This window comes from Balaenoptera musculus, chromosome 19 (genome assembly GCF_009873245.2).
Source record: "Balaenoptera musculus isolate JJ_BM4_2016_0621 chromosome 19, mBalMus1.pri.v3, whole genome shotgun sequence".
In the NCBI taxonomy this organism is placed as follows: Eukaryota; Metazoa; Chordata; class Mammalia; order Artiodactyla; family Balaenopteridae; genus Balaenoptera; species Balaenoptera musculus.
Window position 1 is genome coordinate 53,602,398 of NC_045803.1, and position 18,531 is coordinate 53,620,928.

The following is an 18,531-nucleotide window of genomic DNA, read 5'->3' on the forward strand; positions in this document are numbered from 1 at the left end:
ACCACTCCAGAGAGAACCGCTCTTAAGGTTTTGGTGTGTGTATATAAACGAATCCACTGATTGTGTGTAACAAAGATTAGTTCCAGATAAATGTTCAATCCTCTGTAATACTTGAAAAAAAAATTAACCTCAGATTTAATTATTTGGTGAGAGTGAGAAAGAAAGGCAGAGCGGGTGGTACTCCATGTTCCTTTGATGCCCACCTTTGCCCCCCCAAATCCCCCAAACCAGAGAAGTAGGTGGGGTGGCACAGTCATCACTCAGCCACCCAGTATCACAGGCTGCGAAGTAGGAATCGTGCTCCCACCCGCTCCTCCCTTCTTCCCCACCCGTGAGCCTAGAAAATGGGCTGACTTCACATCAGCTCAGAAGCAGAAGGGGCGTGTTCCCCAACTTCAGGATGAAAACATGACTCCTCTCCTTATACCAGGAGAAGAAGCACATTTTATTATTCGATCAGTACATTAAATGCCATCGGTACAGAGTGTGTGTTCCATTACGCTGGTGTCTCATGCCTGTTAAAAATGAGGTTCGGGAATGCTCTCCTGGGTGATGTAATTTTGAGACGGAGTTTTCAGATGGAGCTTCCGGAGCGCTCCCCAAAAGCAACAGTGCCATGGGCAGCTATGAAATTAAGAACAAACAATTCTGTTGTCTTGCTTTTGGTGCTTTTGGCATATGATTACAGGCATGGCTTCATGCCATTAAAGGGCTCCAAAAACACGACTCAAAACAGGTTGCACCTTATTTCATCCTGTGTGTCCTCGTGTTCCTTGACAGTCTGATAAAGCTGGCTGCGAGTTTCCTCCGGCCCCTGGGAAGTGGCATCTGAGGAAGGACGTGCCGTTGCATGAACGTGGACAATATAATCTCCCCTAGACTGGGAACCACAGGATGGCTGGGGAGAAGCCTGTACCGGCTGACAGGGTGGGAAAAACGTCTTCCCTTAAACCAGGGGTTCTCAATCGGGGCTGATTTTGCCTCCCAGGTGACACGGGGTAACGTCTGGGGACATTTTGGTTGTCACAAATTGTGGCTGCTCCTGGCATCTGTGGGTTAAGGCCAAGGATTCTGCTAAACACCCTGAAGTCGTCAGGACAGCTGTCTGCCGCCAAGAATGATCCAGCCCTAAATGTTAATAGCGCCAAAGTTGAAAACCCTGCAAAGATGCTGTATTGGGTATCTGTATCCCAGTTTTTGGGCAGATGGGAAACGTTTAGAGAAGTGATCTAGAGGAGGGCCTGCGATCAGGGCCGTGGAAACATGGGTTCTAAAATGACAGTGGCAACACAAAATAGCCAACACTTAGAATCTAAGTGCTTACCCAGTGCCAGGCTGTGAGCTCGACACTGATTATCTCATTTAATTCCTATGACTCTGGAAAAAGGTACTGTTGCAGTCCCATTTTATAATAAATCAACCAAAGATACACACAGCTGGTAAAGGAAAGGGCAAGGAGTTTGTTTTCTTCCTTGCATACTTTTTTTTGCAGGGGGGGGTGGTGATTGGGGGAGGAGGGGTGTCTGATTCCCCTCGCTCGACTATGAGCCCATGAGGGCAGCATCTTGTGTGAGCTGGATCTGTAGTCCCCAACAAAGTCCTTGGCACTCAGTAGGTGCTAACAGACACATGTTTAATGGAACTGAATGAAAGAAGGAAGGAAGGAAGCAGGGCAAGGTTGCCTAGCGGTTAGAACGTTGGTGTTGCAGTTTGATTTCCAACCATTCAGCGGATAACCATCGTGCATCTTCTCTGGGCCAGAACAGGCAGGGGCCTGCTCAAGCTGACCTATACTGGCTCATGAGAGCTGATTGTTAATTTTTCAGGAATTTTGCAAGCTGGTTGTCAAACAGCCATTAAACAAGATTGAATTAATATAAAGTTACGATTAAATAAATCATATTCTTAAAAAGGTAATAAAACTCACCACTTCCTAATTATTTGACTACATATTATACTACATTTTGTATCTCCGTTCTGTAGGTTATTTATGTCTCTTTCAGGGGTCGCCAAACTTCTTCTGTAAAAGGGCCAGGTAGTAAATATTTTAGGCTTTGTAAGCCATGAGCTGAGTCTGGCCCCTCAGCCACTGTTTGCTGCCCCCTGGAATGTTCTGTCTGTAGGGTAGAAGCACTCTACAATGGGGTGCGTCTCTTCCCAACTTCACGTTCAGTGATGCATGTTGATAACCTGAAAACGGCCATGGTGGGAATATTTCCAACTGGGGAATTGTCAAATGCTATAAATCAGGGCTTCCCCGCCCCCCGCAAGCCGATGGTTAAACATTCACCAGCACACCACTGGACACGATGATGTGCAGAACTGGAACGGACCCTGCCCTCTTGCAGGGTACAGTGTGTTGGGTTTGTGCACCACTTCACAGTTGGGGGCGGGGGCAAGGAGGGAGCTGGGCAAAGGCTGCTGAGGCTCTCCGCTGGAGGCCAGTCCGAGGAGGACACCCACCTGTGGGCGTCTGCCGGAAGGGGCAGGGCTGCTAGAAGCGGGTGCTTAGGTGGCCCTCTCCTAGGGCTGGCCGTCAGCTCCGATGCTCTCCTCCCCACCAGGCACTTGGCCACTTCCTCAGACCTCTTTGTGGGCAGCCAGGGTAACAGGTCTGTCTTTCCCCTCTGAGTTGGCTCCAGGGGTGACATGAGGGACCTCGGGGTTGAGATGTGCGCTCACGAGGGCAGTTCCCTGCCTGCTCGCTGCATTCCCCCGGCTCCTCGAGCGGAGTAGTTTCTCCATCCGTATGGCCCGGGGTAAGCCCGTAGTGCTGAGTCTCCCACGTGCTGACCCAAGTGAGCAGGTGAGAGCAGAACGTTGCTCTTTGGGACTGCAGCAAAGAATGCAGAACGCGGCAGCTCTGTCTGGTGACCTTTGTGAGTCCGCTGGCCAGTGGGGGCCCGAGGAGAGTGAAGGGTTCGTGAACTTGCGTGCCCTTCCTGCTGCTCCGTAACCCTCTCAAGTTTGATGCCAGGAGGGTGAACTCTAAGGGGCCTGCACTGTTCTTTGCAGAGTCAGGGTCCCTGTGGCACCAAGGATGACCTGGGTACGTGATCCATCAGTGGAAACTTGATGGGCTTGTGTCTCCTACAGAGGCTGGGGGGCTGGAGGGAGGGGACTTCTGAAGGAATCTGACAGCTGGATTTACTCATTTTTAGGTCAGGAACCTGGGACAGTGGGAGGCGAGGGGCTCTGCGTATCACCAGCTATCAATGTGTCCCACCTCCTCACACGCTCACTGACCTCGACCTACTGCCTGCACGTTCCTAAGCAACAGAGGGTAGGTGAGTCTGACCAAAAGTCACTGCCTATTTGCGTGCAGGCACGGAGTGCTGCTGTCAACCAGGAACTCGTGGTTTCTGTTCTCAAGGAGCTTCTGGCAGTGTCTTGGGGGCTCCATAACACTGACTTCAACCTCAGACCAAGAGATATTCTTATTGAAAGATGACATTGATCAAATTCAACATTTTCTTCCTGAGTCCCTGCTCAGGAAAACATTACAAAGGAGGAGCGGGAAAAACATGGACTTTCAGGTCAGAATTTCGGGTACAAATCTTGGCTGGATCCCCGTGGTTGTCTGATCCTCTCTGAGACTCAGCTTCCTCGCCCTTAAGATGGGGATGATAAGAATTTTTGCCTTCTGGGTTGGTTGGAAGAAAGGAGAACAAATATCAATATATAATGCCCCCACAGGACAGGAATAAAGACGCAGACATAGAGAATGGACTTGAGGACACGGGGAGGGGGAAGGGTAAGCTGGGACGAAGTGAGAGAGTGGCATGGACATATATACACTACCAAATGTAAAATAGATAGCTAGTGGGAAGCAGCTGCATAGCACAGGGAGATCAGCTTGGTGCTTTGTGACCACCTAGAGGGGTGGGATAGGGAGGGTGGGAGGGAGGGAGATGCAAGAGGGAGGAGATATGGGGATATATGTATATGTATAGCTGATTCACTTTGTTATAAAGCAGAAACTAACACAGCATTGTAAAGCAATTATACTCCAATAAAGATGTTAAAAAAAAATATATATATATATATATAACGCCCCCAGCATAGTACCTGGCACTTGGGTGCTGGTCATTTTATCATGCTGTTCCTGTTTAATGCTTACAAATCAACCACCATGTCAAGCAGTGTTGAGGATGTCTGGATAAAATCAGGGATCCTCTGCATCCTGGTAAATCTCGTTCTGCTGAAGTTTTGCCCCCTGAATGGGGTCCACGGATGTCCCTCGAGTGGACAGCAGCTGCTTTGTCTGCCACCGAGCCTCCCCACTCCATGATTTCCTGCTGGACCCCATCACCTCCCTCCCGGGTACCCTCAACAGCCTCCTCACCAGCCTCCCTGCCTCCAGGCTGCTGCTCTGCAAATCTTGTCCATGTCATGCTGTGGCCAGTGACCTTATGAAGGTGATATCTACAAGTCACTCCCTGCATGCCCCACGTGGTAGCTTCCCACTGCTCTCAGGGCAGAGTCTGGTCCCTGGGCCTGCATTTCAAGGTACTGCCCGCTCAGCCCCTGCTCACCTCTGAGGCCTCTGCCCTGCATCCGCTGGGCTCCTTGCATGCCTTGGCAAAATGTCTGGGGCTCCCCTGGTGGCACAGTGGTTAAGAATCCGCCTGCCAATGCAGGGGACATGGGTTCAAGCCCTGGTCCGGGAAGATCCCACATGCCGCGGAGCAACTAAGCCCGTGCGCCACAACTACTGAGCCCGTGCGCCACAACTCCCGAAGCCCACGTGCCTAGAGCCCATGCTCCGCAACAAGAGAAGCCACCACAAGGAGAAGCCCGAGCACCGCAACGAAGAGTAGCCCCCGCTCGCCGCAACTAGAGAAAGCCCACATGCAGCAATGAAGACCCAATGCAGCCCAAAATAAATAAAATAAAAAACAAATTAAAAAAAAAAAAGTCTGGAGTTTCCTGCACAGGCTGAGGGTTTTCCCACCTCTTTGCCTTTGTATGTGCCGTCCCCCCTTCCAGGAGCACCTTTCCCCTTCTTTACCTGATTCCTAAAGACTTCTTGGAGTCAGGACATGCACCCAGTGCCACAGCCCGGCTGGGTTAGATACCCCCCCCTCCCCCTTCCTGTAGCCCCAAGCACAGTGTGGTCATTGTCTTTACATGGTCTTAGACCCTGAGCTCCGCACCTGGGCTCAGTCCTGGCTAGCTAAGTGAGCCTGGCAGTCTCTCTGTATCCTCACCTGCAGGAGGGGATGCTGATGGGTCAACCCTGTGTCATGGGTTGCTGTGAGAAGGAAAAGTTGCGTGCGTGCTTAGGACGCTGGGAATTACTCCTGCAACGGCAGGAGCTCAATCAAGGTTCGGACAACAGACCTAACCCCCTTGGCGGCGTGGCCTGGGCGTCTCAGTCACAACCCTCCGCCATCCCCACCTCTGGCATCCACATCTGTGTCACCGGGTGGGGTCTCTGGCTTGCCTGACTCCTCCTTGCTTGATGGTTTTCTCAAGGCCGTTGATGTTCAGAACTTCAAGAACAGAATTTGCCAGCAGGCTGTGGGGAGTCAGTGAATTCCCCATTTTCCCGCCTAACTGTGCCTCCCCAGGGCTCACGAGGAGAGAACAGCTCTGCCCATCTCCTGGGCAGGCTGGAGATGCGTCTTCTCTGGTGAGGGACACATGCGGGGGCCCTGCCTTCCACCCTGGCCCCAGCCCTGGCCAGGCTCAGGTGAGAGTGTTTTGGGGAGCCCTCACCTTGTCTGTTCTTGGGAGAGAGGGGGAGGGGGCAGTCCCCACTGTAGGGCTGCCGTGGACAAACTTCAGCACTCATGATGCAATTCAATGCATGCTCACACACTTGTGTGTTCACTACAGAGACACCTTCACTTAACAAAAAAGGCACAGATCTGGGGGTTTTAATGGTATTAACTGCAGAAGTGCGTGGATGTGAGAAAGCCCCACCCCAGAGGAGAGCACTTGCTGCGTGGCTTTAGGTGCCACTCCTGATGGCAGAAAGGGAACGTTTTTTTGTTGCACGGCTGGCGTTCCCGAGTGACACCATAGCTCATTCCCCAAAGGGGCTTCCAATATGATTCTCTCATAGCCCTGCGCACGACCTGGGGATGCAGAGGTGAATGACCCGGTCCCGGCCTGAGGGGAGAGGTAAAGAAGCTGGAGCTGCTGGGGTGCAGGCAGAGGAGGGGGGCGCCGGTAACGCTGGGGAGGGATTTTGTTGTCTAGGCTCCTATTAGGAACTAATCAGACTCCAGGGGCGGAAGGAAGGAGGGGCGCTGGGGAGCCTGTCCCCTCCCCCCCGGAGGCTTGAGGACCCCAAAGGCCACGGCGGGCAGACATCTGTAAATGATCAGGAGGCCTGCAGAGTCCTGCAGGCTGAGCCAGGGCAGTGTGGCTCATTCCCCGGATAACTGACGGGACATGTTCAATTCGAGGAAATATCTCTGTCTTGTGGCGCCATCTGGCCAGCCAGGTGGACGGCCTGAGCTGGGGTTCCGGGGGTGTCACAGGTCCTGCCTGCGGTCCTGTCCCCACACCTTCGGCCCAGCCCAGCCCGGCCCCGGTCCCTCAGGTTTGCACCTGGCCGCACCTCCGCCATCCGCGTAGACAGGTTTCGGGGCGCTGACATTTCGGATCCCGGCTGGCCGCGGGGGTAAGGGTGGGCTGCGGGGGCCGCGGCGCGTTCTCAGATCCGTCGGGCCGGCGGGCCGCGCGGCTCAGCACCGGCCTGGGCACCGGCGGGGGCGCGGCTCGGCGTGACGTCACGCGCCCCGCCCCCGCGGCCCCCGCCCACTCCCCAGGTTCCGGGCGGGGCGGGCCCGGGCCTGCCAGGGCTCGCCCGCCCCAGCCCCCTCCCCGGGGGCCGCCCCCTCCCGTCGAGCCGCGCCTCGGCCCCTCGCGTCCCCGCCCGGCGGCGGACTCCGCCTGCGAGAGGCCGAAGCCGCGGCGGCAGCCGCCGTTGCCGCCATTGACGTCAGAGGGGCGGGCACATGACCCCGCGGGGACCAATCGCGCGGGCGCCGAGCGGCTTCTGCAATCTCTCAACTGAGCCGGCCCCCGCGGCCCCCGCCGCACACTCGCCCGCGGACGGCCGCCCAGACACACGTACTGTACACACGAGCGGGCGGCGGGGCTGAGACACGCCCGCCCGCGCGGCCCCCGCTCGCCGCCGCCGCCGCCGGGCCCCCGGCCCCCCCGCCGGCGCTGCCCCGCGTCCCCGCCCGCCCGCCCCTCCGCCGAGCCGGTCCGGCCGCCGCGAGCATGCATCCGACGAGCTAGGAGGAAGCCGGAGCCCCGCAGGAAGGACCGAGCGCCGGCCGCCCGCCCGCCCGCCCGCCCGGGCCCCTCCCCTGCGGGGCGCCCCCAGCCCCACACCCCCCCACCTTCCTGGGGGGTGGGGGGGTGCGGGACGCCGACCGGGGGCCCCGCCGCCCGGGCAGCCGGGACAGCCCCTCTCCCCGCCCCCGGCCCCCTCCCCGGCCCGGCCGGCCATGGATCTGACCAGCACCTCGGGCGGCGGCGATCCCCGGCAGATCGAGGAGACCAAGCCGCTGCTGGGGGGTGACGTGCCGGCCCCCGAGGGCACGAAGATGGGCGCCGTGCCCTGCCGCCGGGCCCTTCTGCTGTGCAACGGGATGAGGTACAAACTGCTGCAGGAGGGCGACATCCAGGTCTGTGTCATCCGGCACCCGCGGACCTTTCTCAGCAAGATCCTCACCTCGAAATTCCTGAGGCGCTGGGAGCCGCACCACCTAACGCTGGCCGACAACAGCCTGGCGTCCGCCACGGTGAGTCGCTCTGCGCGGCGGCGCGCCTGCACCCCCGCGCCTTCCCTCGGGGCCCGGGAGGCGCCCCCTCCCACCGGCTGCCCCCTGCCTGCCGCTGCACCTGGAGCCCGGGGCCTGCAGGGCGCCGGGGGGCGGGAAGAACCGGGCGCCCCCCTCCTGGCCTGGGCTCCGGACTGGATTGTGGAATCCGAAGCTCTGCCCTGCCGGTGGGCTCGGGGAGACCCTTAGAATTATGGAGAGGATCTGGCCCACCCCGGACTGAGCATTTGGGTACCTCCAGGCCCAGCGCTTGTGTTAATTACGGATGGGACCTTGGGATAGACCCCCGAGGCTGGGCCCTGATGGTGGTGGGGTTCCCTTTCGGAAAGCGCATCTGGATTTGCGGCGGATGGGAAAACAAAACAACCAGAAAAAAAAAAAAAAAAAAAAGAAACCCAACAACCTCAAAACCCCAAAACCCAAAGAATTTCCAGAAGCCAGTTCCTTTCTTTGCTCTCTACCCGTCTTTTTCCTGCCCGGGCTGGCAGGCAAAAGTGGGTGCTTCCCTTTCTGAAAAAATTTCACTGGCACACTGGGAGGATGGAAGTGGAGGGGGAGGGGGAGGGAGAGGGGGCAGGGGTCCTGGGCTATCTCCTCCCCACGGGGGGCGGTCAAGTTCTAGTGCGGAAGCTGGCCTGTGGGGTTCTGGTCTTGCATTGTCTATGCAGTATTGTATACGTGTGTTTTGTTGCTGGAGGTTTTATTATGTTATTGTTACTGTTTTAAAATACATGGCTGGGACCGGGTCACCCTCATGAGAGGGAGAGAAGTCATCGATCTGCTTCTGAAATCAAATCTGCAAGGTGGAGAGAGAGGGCTGTGGTGGGGTCTCAGCGGGGGAGGGTGGCGGGCAGGAGCCGGAACAGGATGCTTTGTGTTTTGAAACGAGGACAGTTTAAAGCACCAGCTCTGCTTGGGCCTGAGCCTTGCTGTGAGGGGGTCCCGTCCTCTATGGAGAGGTGGCAGGTCTTCCCTAGAATGCACGCTCCCCTCTGGGGCAACCGTGATCCGGTTTACTAAGCACGGTGGTCGGGGTGGGGGCGCTGAATCTAATGCCTGCCCACACCTGTGCCAAGAAAACCCAGCCGGGAAACAGGGTGTCGCTTACATAGCATGTCACAAACGTGTAGCATGTGCAGACATTTCCCCGGCATCCATGTTCCCTTGGCAGTGTGTCACAGGTCGTGACACATGCTCCAAGGAATGGGGAGGGGGAAAAGTTAGCAGAAGAAACCATACTCCTTGACACAGCTCCCCCCCACTCCCCCCAGGGCACTGAAGCACACGAGGACTTTTATTCTGAATTTTGGGTCCGACGTGCTCAGAACACCTATTTTTTTCTTTCCTGTGGGCACATTGGTGCAATCTGCAAAGGCTGCTTTCTCGGGGAGGATCCCTGGTTGCAGAGAAGCGGTCCAGTCTCAGTCTCAGGCTCATGCACGTTCTCAAACCTGTCCCGAGCCACAGGCCTCGGCATTTGGCTTTTCATTTGATGGAGGGAGAGCCTCAGAAAATTCGCCAGCGCGCAGTGTTTCAGATTCAGGGAGGAACTGGTGTCCTCAGTAGTTCCCTGTCTGGGACCAGCAGCCTCCAAATCTGGCTTCAGAATTTCCCCCTGGCCGGGGCTGGGGGAGCTTTATTTTTCTTTCTGTCACCCCTTAAAGTGGAGGGGAGCTGGGGAGGAGAAGGTGGCTGGGAGGCACAGTGACCCCCCGTGGGAAGGACAGGCCGCGCTCCCGTGCTCCCCCGGGAGAAGCCAGGAGCTGTGCTGCGCTGCCCACGGCTGGGGGAAGCCAGCTTCGGAGGCTCAAGGTGCCCCTCCCCCTCCCCCAGTTTACCTCTGATTGCTCAAGAGGTGTCTGTTTGAGAGAAAGAGTGGGGAGGAAGGGAGCCTGAAGCCCTGCGCTGGCTTCTCAAGCATCCAGGGGCCCCGGCACCACCTTCCCCAGCCGTGGTGGGTGGCACCTTCGTCTGCTTGGGCCTCTCTGGAGAGGAGCCGTGATTTTCCGGACTGGGGGCCGAGGGCCATCCGTGGCCCAAGATTTGTCTCAGCAGAGCCTTGCTGTGGCGTTGGGAAGCGAGGAGGGAGGAACTACGCGCGAGTGTCCAATGGGCTGTCCCCTTTCTCCGCCTGTCCTCGGCGAGCCCCGCGGGCAGGGCAGGGAGTGTCCTTACATGTGGCCTTGGTGGGCTCCGGTGGGGTGCACGGCCCTCCCTGCTAGGGCCTGTGAGCGTGGAGGGGCGCTGCTGAGGCCGTGGCCTCCAGGGCAGGGGTGTGCATGGCACCACCACTGGGGACCTTGTCCCATCCTGAGACACCTGGTTGTTGGTGTGTCCAGGCCCCCCCCCCCCCGCCGGGAAGCAAAGCAGGCCCCCCCGGGAAGCAAAGCAGGCCCCTGAGGGGGTTCCCTGAGGCCCGGGCGTTATGTAATCTGTCTGCATTTTATAGTGCGGCCCAAGCACTCAATTGAGAAATGTGAGCCCAAACGAAACAAAGGTGAATTTGAGTGCAGTTCACTACAACGGAAAGCCCCATGTGGCCCAGCCTCGAGCTGCCGGGTGTATCAGGTGTTTTGTATTGGTCGTAGCCTTCCATAAAGTGTACATCATCCTTTTGTTAAGCCCTCTACACAGCCCACCTCAGAACCATCTGGAGATTATCTGGTTAATTGTGTGGGCTTCAGGCACAAGACTCAGAGTGATTGATCTGGATTCAAACCCATAAACAAACCAAATACACTCTTTGCCCAGACCGTCTTCAGGGTCTGTCTGCACTGATCCAGTCAGTCAGAGCTACAGACCAGGCTTCCAGGACCACAGCTGCATCAGGCCTGGGTGGAGGCGTCCGGGGGCTCTCAGTCCCACCTGGCAGGCGGCTCCAGCTGGGTACACCCCCAGGTGGATGGACCTCTCTCCATTCCCTGCCGGGGAGATGGGCTCAGCCTGGGGCCCCAGGGGGCCAGCGGCCTCACCCCCTGGCCTGGCTGTAAACTTTGCCTTCTCTGGGGTCAGGTTGGAGCTTGCCCCTGTGCCTATCTGCTGGGCCGGTTACTGATTAAATCCTTGCAGAGTCAACAGTGCCTGACATGGCCGGTGACAGCGCCGGGCCTGATGCACTCTGTGCTGGAGACTTTGGATCCAGAAGCCTCATAAACAAAGGAGGAAACACAAAGGCGCCAGTGACCCGGCTGCTGTGAGGGGGGACTGGGAGGCGTCCGCCCCTCCCTGGGGTGCACACGGCCGCACCTTGCCAGAGGAAGGGCGCATCTGCCCAGGCTGTGGCCTGGGTGCCGCCGTTCCTCATTCCCCTTTGGCGTCCAGACTTCCCAGTCCCCGGCCTCCCTGGGCTTTTTGTGGTTGCCAGCCATGGTGTCGGCTGTAGCCAAGAAGGTTCGGGTCCTTGGGTCCACAATCCATTTTGCCGTTCTCGTGTCTGGGCTGAATTTGATCACCTGCTAGGCACGTTTGTCCTCTGGAAGAGGGCTTTGTCCGTGTGCTTTGTCTCCTCTGCACCAAAGAAGTACGAATCAGCTGCTTACCTTTTATTTTACCTTATTTTTTTTTTAACATGTAGCACGTGGCATCTCAGAATGGGGAGGGTCCAGTCTGATCAAACAGGGGTCAGAGCACAGGCACAGTAGCCTTCTTTATTCTCAAGCCTCGATTCATCAGTGACTTGTTTTTTAAATTTTCACCACTCTGCTGCTTCAGTTGAAATGTCTCTGGGCTTTCTGTTGTGGAAAGGAAAAGAGGAGTCACCTCAGTTCTCGTCGGTTTCTTCAGTCTGGTGTTTTCTTGGGGGCGGCAACCTTCTGAAATTGGACTTATGCTTACGAAGCACCTACTGGGTGTCAGAGTACTGCATTCATCCCGATGGTGGTTTCCCCATGGGAATGAAAATCTGTGTCCTCCCGAGTAGTCAGAAGTCCCGTGGGAGCTCGCCTGTGTGCACACGTACACGCGTGTTCATTTCTCCGCTTTGTCACTTACACCTCCTCCTTGTGCCCGTCCTCCCCGCCTTTGATTTATGCGATGTTTTTTTGTGGCATAAATAAACACAAAGAATTTTTTTTTTCTTTCAGTGCCATTTGTCATAAGATTTTGGAGTATATCAAATTTGTTTCCCAGGTTACTTGTCTGATTGGAGGTGGTGGAGGGGAGGGGCTGAGACAGAAGCGGAGGAAAAAATCTGAATTCTCTGTAAACAGCACACGTGGTCTACCTTCCCCAGGCCGTAATAAATAAGTGCATTTTAAGGAGGGAGTAGTTTTGATGCCGCCATTCTCCTGACGCAATCCGAGATGCCTTTCCTAGCCGCTGGCAAAGTTGTACCAGTCCAGGTTGAAGGTGTCTCGCTCGCTGCTCATGGCTGGGCTTTGCTGCCGAGCTGGCTTGGGCTCCGTGGCCCACAGGTGGCTGTGTATAGTGTTGCCCGCTCCTCTGTGCCAACCGGGGAGCCCGCTGACTCACCTGGCAGTGGGAGAGGGCATTTCTGGGGCACCACGTCCGGTGAGGCTTAGGGGGAGCCTGGTGGCCGTGTCATCCTAAAAAAACCGAAGCTCTCTGAGGGTGCCTCGCTGCCGGCCTCAGCTTGGCCCACATGGATGGTATCCCCTTGGTGTTTTGGTGGAATGAACATCCGAGATGGTCAAGTTGCGCCTTTGATTAAAGGATTAAGTGAGATTAAGCAAGGCAGCCTAATGGTTCAGGGCGTCTCCACCGTGGGGCAACACAACAGGGTTTGCTGCCACTTGCACCGGCTCTGGACTCTGAGGTTACAGCTTCCTGGCTGTGTGACTTTTGGAACGTTGCTTTCCCTTGCCGGGGCTTGCTTTTCCTCCTAGAGGGTGGGATAATCCTACCTCATTTACAGGGTTGCTGAAAGGATTGGGGATCACTCAGATTAGCACCTAGCAGGACGGCCAGCACACAGTAGGGGTATGACAAGGGGCCTGTATTCCACTTTGTGTTTTCCTAATTACCCTGAGAGTGCTTCAAGAAATTCTGCCCAAATGCAAGGGATTATTGCTATTTAAAAACGGGCAGTCTCTAGAGGAAAGTCTCCTGAGATGAGCGGTGCATTTGGGAAAGTTAGGGGTATTTAGTGGATCTGGTATGTATGAAAGCAATGAAATTGTTGAAAGCAGTTTAAGAAAAATTTCTCAGGGGGCACAGTCTAGTTTCTTTAAAAAAAATACAGAACTCTTTTCTTTTGGAAAATTGAAATAGTAACGTGCACATCAAATAAATTCAGATGGTACAACAGGCATAGAAGGGAAAATGAAGCTTCTCTCTTATTCCACGGGCCCATGGCCCCTAGTTCTCCTCCTCGCAGGCCAGCCCTGCATCCTTGCTGAGCATTCTGGGCATTTACACACAGTTCTGTGCCGTTATTGTTCATTGGACGGTGTGTTTTGGCAGTCATTCTAGATCTCTGCCTGCACAGCTGCTCTTCCCTGCTGCATGGTGTTCCGTCATAGAGGGGCACCGTAATAATGTAGGTAGACCATCCCCTATCACTGGACATTTAGGTTAGCCCCAGGCTTTTGCAGTTTCCAACAAGACACTTTCCACTTTGACTGAGTGGAGTTGTTTCTGTTTTGATAATCTGAATGTTTTTTGCCTACTTCTCTGGTGAGTGTTAAAATATTTAGTCCCACAGTGCTTTGCAAGGGTGAGCTGACCCTCCCTCAGAGGGGGGAAGGGCAGTGCTGCCGGGGGTCACTGCGGTCTGGAGTCATGCTGGGGTCTGGCTCGCTGTCACTGGCTAGGGAGCCTCCTGAGGGTCTGGCCCCCCAGCCCCACCAGGAACTGGTCGGGGGCTCCGGGCAGTCCCGCTGACCTCTGCCCCAAGGACAAGGGTCTGCACGGCCGGGAGGGCTGTTTCCTGCTCCACCTGAGGGCATCGTTTTTGTCCCCAGGCTTCCTGCCTCCCCAGGATGGAAGCCAGGCCGCCTGGCCCCATGCTAGAGAAAAGGAGGAAGTGACAGTGTCTCTTCCCTGCTCCTGGCTCTGGTGACAAGGCACCCAGTGCCTTCAGCGGGCCACCGAGGGAGGCCGTGTGAGGTTGAAAGGAAGCTTGGCTGATACCAGCAGAGGGTGATGAGGCGTGTGTGTGTGGGGGGGGGGGGGGGGGGGTTCACGTCTGTTGGGGGAGGGGACCACAGAGAACATAGTTTTGGTGCCGAAATTGATTGTTGTGCTGAAGCTGAATGTCCAGTAGCCATTTCTTTACACCTGCCACATACCGGTGTCTGGGGTGTCAGGAAGGTGGATGGGGGAGAAGAGCCAGTCACAGCAGAGGGGTCAGACAGGCAAGCTTGAATCCTGCCCTTGCAGCGTCCTAGCTGGTGGGTGACCTTGGGCAGGTCACCTAACCTCCCTCCTTATCTGTGAAATTCACATTCTGGGGACTTCCTTTTAGCATGATGTCAGGATTAGGTGGAGTAAGGCACGGCAGTTCATTCAACAGATAAATATCACTGTTTGTAGGCAGTTTGAGGAAAACCAGTCCCTGCCCTCCTGGACTGGGGTAGGTGACAGACAATGAACCGCTGAGCAAGTAATTATAAAATCTGTCTGGCCCCGGAGAAAACAAAGCAGCGATGGGTGGGGTGTGCGGGGCTTGGGGACCAGGAGCCTTGCTACTCTGCACATGGTGTTCAGGGAAGGAGATGGTATCTAGTGGGGGAGCATTCTTGGCAGAGAGGATGGCAAGTGCAAAGGCCCTGAGGCTGGACCGGACTTAGAGATCACCCAGTGAAGGGCCCGGATCTTAGTAAATGCTCTACAGTTGTCATCACCCCTGCCTTCCAGGAGCTGTTATCATCTATTAAAAAATATTTATGAGCACCCAGAATGTGCTAGGTGCTGGGCGTATAGGCAGCTCCCTGCCCCATGGAGCTTCCTTCGTTTCTAGCGCTTCTGGGGTATGTGTGTTTTACTTAACCCGCTCCCTCTCATAGCGAAGAACAGCAGTGCTTTAAGAGACTCTTACATTACCAAAACCAGTTCCCTTTGTCCGTACTGCGTTACAAAGGTTCTAGGACCTAGCACACCCTAATCATTGAATTCGCCTCAGGCTTTTTTCCTACGGGGAAGCGCTGAGGGGGGGAAGCATTGAAGGGGGGAAGCGCTGAGCGCCAGCGTGTTGCCCCGCGACCCTTCCACATGACTCAGCAGCCAGGACTCCCCGCACCCCTAGCACCTTCACTGCCTTCCTTTGTCATGGGTTCTCCTGCTTTCAAGCTGGTATCAGGTCGGGAGAGTGTATAAACAGATGAGGCTGAGTGAACTCACTTTGGAGGGAAGCAGAAGAGCTGGATTCTCCAGTCCCCGGGTGGGTGGGCCGGACTCCGCGGGGCGGGGCAGCGGAGGCTTCCCTGGGGCTGGGGTCATCAGGAGAGAGGAGATGGCACTGGAACGTGTCCTGGTGTCCTGGGCCAGTCCCAAGCTCTTCGAGGCCCAGAGAAGCTGCAGACAGGCGCACGCAGCCTGGGGAAGCCCAGGCTGCCTCCTCGTTGGCTCACTGTCTAGCCCAGGTGAATCTGAATCGCCACGCGTGCTTGCGTGAGGCTCAGCCGGTGGTGGAGCCGTCCCCGTGGATGCGGCCGGGCCACAGTCAGGGTGGGCTGACTGCTGCGACAGCCGGCCCCCAAACCTGGGGGGCTTCACGCAGCACGGTTTTCATCTGCCTCGTGTCCCGGTCCAGTGGGGGTTTCTGCCCCTTCAGGGCCTCGTGGAGTCGTGGCTGGGGAGAAGGAGAGAACCACGTGGAGGTTTGGTCTGTGGGTCTGGCCACTCCATCGGCCACAGCTCAGTCACACGGCTACCCCGAGTGCGGGGGAGGCGAGGGAGGGGGTTAGCCGTGTCCGGGAGACAGGAGACCACGGAATGATGGCGACACCCACCCCAGGACCGTTGGGACCCTGCAGTGGTCTGGAGGTCTCCAGGGTACCAGCAGCAGAGCTGCTTCCCTGGAAAGGAAATTCAGATGGCGTGGTCTCTTCTGGCTCCTGGGTTTGAGCTTGGTGGCAGGTCAGGAAAGTTTGCAGTCTGCTCTCTGGTGGGGAATAAAACATCTTAGTGAACCTGTTGCAAGGGATGGAGCAATGCGCTCGTGATTACAGCAACACTTATTGTCTCCCTGCTGAGTGCCAGGCACTGTGCTCTTTTAATTTTCCAAACAATCCTACGGGGCAGCTATTACTCTTCCCATTTTATAGACGCTGCAACGGAGACTCAGACAAGGAGAACTGGAAAGAAGTGGATTTGAGAGGCAAAGCCAGGTCTGCCGCCACGCCTGAGTGTGTGTGTCCGTGAATATGTGTGCATCTGTTGGATATACGTAAAATGATTTCAGCCTCTTGCAGCAACGTCTTAGTGGGGAATCAGTGGGCTTATCAGTTTAGCGTTTGCCGATGTTTGGCAGACATCCCTTTGTGAATTTGTCAAGTGAGTTCAGGGAACTGGTGTTGGAAAGTGAATGCCAAGTATTTGTAAAGGGTAAGCGCCAGGTACCAAGTTTGTGAATTGAGTACCAGATGCTGTGTGTGCAAAGGGAGTTTCCCAGGTACTGCACTTGTGGAGTGAGTATCTCCAGGCACTGGGCTGGCAAGGTGAGTGTTCCCTGGTGCTACGCTTACAAAGTCAGACGACCCTTTGTTCTCCAAAGGCTCACAGTTAAATTGGGGGACACTTCAAATTAGGATGCACCATAGGAGCACACATCCGCAGAGAGATTTGTGCCTTGTCCTGCTGTTTGGAGGGGCCAGGTGGTTTCAGGAAGAGCTTCGTAGGAGAGACGCATCTGGACGGACAGAGGTAGGGTTGGGGGCTGGCAGAGAAGGGGCTGGGGGCCAGGGGTGGGAATGGGCAGAGGGGCTGCAGCAGTGGTTGGCACCGTGAGAGCAGGTAGGGAGAAAGATGGAGGCAGGATCACTTCCCAGAGGGGCCCTCGAGGTCAGTGTGGGATTCACCTGCGAGCCGGGAGGGCCCTGATCGTGACGCAGAGGGACGGGGAGCGGGCCGCCAGCTGGGAGCCCGGGATGCCCCTGAATGGAAGCTTCAGGAGTGCAGGGATGTGAGTCACCAGGCCAGGCGTTAGTCACTGTAGTGACCACTGCAGCAGTGGTCTCGTGGCCACTCACGAGAGTTTGTTTGCTAGGAGCTGGGCTGGGCGGTCACATCGGTGACCTCCATAACAGCCCAGCAAGTTGCTTTCGCTCCCTCCATTTTACAGATGGGGACCCTGAGGCTGTGTCTCTCAGCGGACACTCTTTGGCCAGATGAGTGGATGAATGAGTGAAGGAAGGAATGAATGAGCTGCCGTACAGGTTCAGTTGGGTGGTCCCTCCTGTTGGAAGGGGAGAGGGAAGAGCCACGTCCAGACCTCCACCCTCTGCGTCCCTGGAACCCTGCGTGTCTCTTTCACCTCCAGTGAAGGACAGTGCGTGCAGTGGGCCCTCGAGTTGCCCTGCAGAGCTGGCCTCGGGGTGGACACAGGCCCGCGGTTCCTGGCCCACTGCCGGGCCCGTGAGGCCGCTGCCACCAGAGGCCTCTGGTGCTTTCCGGATCCCGGGCCTGAGACCTCTGCTCTGAGCTTTGGCTCCCAGGGCTCCCCTTCTGGAAGCTTCCTTCCTGGAGGCCAGGTGGGAAGGCCCTGCCCAGCCTTGGGGCTTGGGAAGGTGGCACCCTCGGGCCGAGGCAGGGCAGCTGTGGCGCCCTGCTGGTGCCCTTAGTGGGCTCTCGGGCCTGGGGGCTATGGGGCAGTGGGAGCAGGGCTGCCCCGCTGGAAAGAGGAACAGTGACTCTGACGTCTGCCTGTTGCTCCCGTTGGGTCGCGTTCCACGACCCTGTGGCCGACGCTTGCCTTGACGGTGGGAATGTGAAAGAGCTTGACCCGTCCCAGCAGTCTGGTGGCTAGTGGGCTTGGGGGTCCAAGCAGGGTCAGCCTGCGGGGTCACACAGACCAGGACGGGGTGGAGGTGACTGCGGGGCAGTAGCGATCGCTCATTTCCTCCAGCCCCACCGAGCCCCTTGGGTGTATCTGTGCATTTAACCCAGCCCTCAGGCTCCTGTTTACACTTGGGGAAACTAAGGCCCTGTGAGTTTCAGGTTACATCACTGCAACCCAGACGACCTGGCTCCAGAGCCAGAGGCCTCCTGCACGGAGCCCGGCGCCGCCTTGCTGGCTTCGAGCACGGGGCCCTGGGCGGTGAGAGCAGTCAGCAGCAAAGCGGTGAGAACTACAGCTAGCGCTCACACAGCGTCTCCTGTTCCGAGCCTTCACGTAGATGAGCACTTTTCTTTGATTGCAGTAGAGTTGACTTACAATATTATATTAGTGTCAGGTATACAGCATAGTGATCCAGTATTTTTACAGTTTACACTCCCTTAAAAGTTATGAGAAAATAATGGCTATAGTTCCCTGTGCTGTACAATATGTCCTTGTTGCTTATCTATTTTATACACAGTAGTTTGTATCTCTTAATCCCATACTCCTGTCTTGCCCCTCCCCCGCCCCCCACTGGTAACCACTAGTTTGTTTTCTGTGTCTGTGAGTCTATTTCTGTTTTGCTATATACATTCGTGTTATTTTTCAGATTCCACACGAAAGTGACATCTACAGTATTTATATTTCTCTGATTTATGTCCATTCACATTCCTGCAAATGCCAGAATTTCATTCTTTTTTTATGGCTGAGTAGTATTCCATTGTATAT

The 18,531-nt window shown here is 56.2% G+C and overlaps 2 protein-coding genes across 15 annotated transcripts in view; one reads left to right on the forward strand and one right to left on the reverse strand.

Annotated features, from left to right (window-relative positions):
• Positions 1–407: 407 nt before the first annotated feature.
• On the reverse strand, positions 408–7,284 carry LOC118885819 (collagen alpha-2(I) chain-like). 14 transcript variants are annotated; one of them, XM_036834913.1, is made up of 6 exons: positions 6,562–7,284; positions 5,211–6,117; positions 4,536–4,628; positions 4,346–4,409; positions 4,069–4,216; positions 408–3,643 (listed from the first exon to the last, which is right to left on the reverse strand). In XM_036834913.1, exons 1-2 carry the CDS (start codon positions 7,246–7,248, stop codon positions 5,854–5,856), a joined length of 951 nt encoding a protein of 316 aa, XP_036690808.1. In that variant the 5' UTR covers positions 7,249–7,284; the 3' UTR covers positions 408–3,643; positions 4,069–4,216; positions 4,346–4,409; positions 4,536–4,628; positions 5,211–5,853. The 14 variants fall into 14 exon arrangements, with proteins under 14 accessions (XP_036690808.1, XP_036690801.1, XP_036690809.1 ...); XM_036834906.1 differs by having other exon boundaries at positions 4,069–4,628; positions 5,211–5,303; positions 5,402–6,117; XM_036834914.1 differs by lacking the exon at positions 4,346–4,409.
• Positions 7,257–18,531, forward strand: part of LOC118885818 (c-Maf inducing protein) — a 235,883-nt gene continuing 224,608 nt past the window's right edge. The window contains exon 1 of the mRNA XM_036834901.1: positions 7,257–7,769. Coding sequence (XP_036690796.1) covers positions 7,473–7,769 — 297 coding nt within the window. The 5' untranslated portion in view covers positions 7,257–7,472. The remainder of the gene's footprint in view (positions 7,770–18,531) is intronic.

Coding starts and splice junctions, on each gene's coding strand:
- LOC118885819 (XM_036834906.1), bottom strand. CDS start 7,248: ATGCATGCTCGCGGCGGCCGGACCGGCTCGGCGGAGGGGCGGGCGGGC. Junction 6,118..6,561: donor GATGGCGGAGGTGCGGCCAG/GTGCAAACCTGA, acceptor CTCTCCCCTCAG/GCCGGGACCGGGTCATTCAC.